The sequence below is a fragment of the Canis lupus genome, chromosome 5 (assembly GCF_011100685.1).
Source record: "Canis lupus familiaris isolate Mischka breed German Shepherd chromosome 5, alternate assembly UU_Cfam_GSD_1.0, whole genome shotgun sequence".
Classification (NCBI taxonomy): Eukaryota; Metazoa; Chordata; class Mammalia; order Carnivora; family Canidae; genus Canis; species Canis lupus.
The window spans coordinates 87,956,974-87,958,841 of record NC_049226.1 but is presented as its reverse complement, the minus strand read 5'-3'; the positions used below and the strand labels follow the sequence as shown (position 1 = coordinate 87,958,841).

Sequence of the window (1,868 nt, the reverse complement as noted above, 5' to 3'; positions counted from 1 at the left end):
CCCCCATACCCCTTCCACCTCCTCTTCCACCACCCCTTGTTCCCAGAGTTAGGAGTCTCTCATGTTCTGTCTCCCTTTCTGATATTTCCCACTCATTTTTCTCCTTTCCCTTTTTACTATTTTTTATATTCCCCAAATGAATGAGACCATATACTGTTTGTCCTTCTCCGACTGACTTACTTCACTCCGCATAATACCCTCCAGTTCCATCCACGTCGAAGCACATGGTGGGTATTCGTCGTTTCTAATGGCTGAGGAATATCCCACTGTATACATAGACCACAGCTTCTTTATCCATCATCTGTCAATGGACACCGAGGCTCCTTCCACAGTTTGGCTATTGTGGACGTTGCTGCTATAAACATCGATAACCACTTTAAATACTTGGTAGTCAAGGGCCGTTTCTATCACTGCAGAAAGTTCTATCAGACAAGAGGGGGAATTCCTTACTTCACAAATCAGGACACAACAGCAGCTCAGCTGAAAGGTCTCATATTTATTACTGAACTGACCTACCGGTATAGGGGCTCCTTGATAAGACCTGTCTATTGGCCAGGTAGGAGGATGTTTCCATATTGATAGGATAGGAACATGTGATCTCCATGCAGCTTAAATATGTGTGCCAATTATGTTTGCTATTTCATGATGTGCGATGCTTCCCCATAGACCCAGCTTGGTTCTTCTCCAGCGCCTCCTCTTGGAGTTGAACCTGATTTTATTACCAGTTTTCATCCGAATCCACTGGGGAATGGGGCAATTCTGCTTTTGTTTCTTGGCCAGGAATCGCTTGATTCTGAAAGTCTTGTGAGAAGACATGGCAATCACAGTCAACCACACACAACCAGGATGGCTGAGAAAAGGAGAGAGTTTCTTAAAGAATTTAAATTTATCCTGAGTATTGTGAGCTGTGCAAAAATGAGTACATGAGTAAATCAGTCTGAGTGTGCTCTACAGGATTAATTCTGGATCCAGTGAAGACAGTGGATTGGAAGGAGTTAAGGTCCAAACAAGGAGAAAGATATTAGCATTTCCAGAAGGTCTGGAAAACTGGTAAAACACCCGGCAGTGACTGGAGTCTGAAGAGAAGGGTATTCCCAGGTTCTTTTTTTTTTTTTTTTTTTTATTTATTTATTTTTTTTTTTTATTGGTGTTCAATTTACTAACATACAGAATAACACCCAGTGCCCGTCACCCATTCACTCCCACCCCCCGCCCTCCTCCCCTTCTACCACCCCTAGTTCGTTTCCCAGAGTTAGCAGTCTTTACGTTCTGTCTCCCTTTCTGATATTTCCCACACATTTCTTCTCCCTTCCCTTATTTTCCCTTTCACTATTATTTATATTCCCCAAATGAATGAGATAAAAGTGATGATCACAGTAACTGAAATTTGATCCTTTTATTCTATGACTACATCGCAAGATCTTGAGTTTTGAAAAAAGCCAATTCAACTCTTCATTCATTCATTCATTAGTCCTCCATTGAACTGACATTTAATAAACACTATGTTGCAGACCCTGTGCTAAGGATGGCAGATACGGAGATGGTGCCAAAGACCATGCTTTGAACCATTTCATTATACTTTTGTAGTGGAAGTGGACATGTTGTATTACAGCGTGGTATGGCCGGGGCTGTAGTGGAGGAGTGCTCAGAAGACGTCCTCAGGCACTGTCGTTTCCTCTTGAACAATGTCAGTGGTACTGGATGGTCCCATTCTCTTACTAAAAAGAGTCCAATTATGTACTTGGAAACATAAACAGATGATGTATTTCTGAATCTTTAAATTAAACTTGGAGGTTGTGCTGGGATAGTAAGGCCTGAATTCAAATCCTAGCTAAGCACCTTGTAGTTTGACTGACCTGGAATAAATC

At 41.8% G+C, this 1,868-nt stretch overlaps 1 protein-coding gene across 1 annotated transcript; it reads right to left on the bottom strand.

Annotated features, from left to right (window-relative positions):
* Positions 1-609: 609 nt before the first annotated feature.
* On the bottom strand, positions 610-816 carry LOC100687166 (60S ribosomal protein L39-like). The gene has a single exon (XM_038538830.1). The coding sequence runs from the start codon at positions 814-816 to the stop codon at positions 610-612; it is 207 nt and encodes a 68-aa protein (XP_038394758.1).
* Between the last annotated feature and the right edge of the window lie 1,052 nt (positions 817-1,868).

What these genes read in the sequence shown, in the direction of transcription:
- LOC100687166 (XM_038538830.1), bottom strand. Translation starts at nt 816, where the DNA reads ATGTCTTCTCACAAGACTTTCAGAATCAAGCGATTCCTGGCCAAGAAA.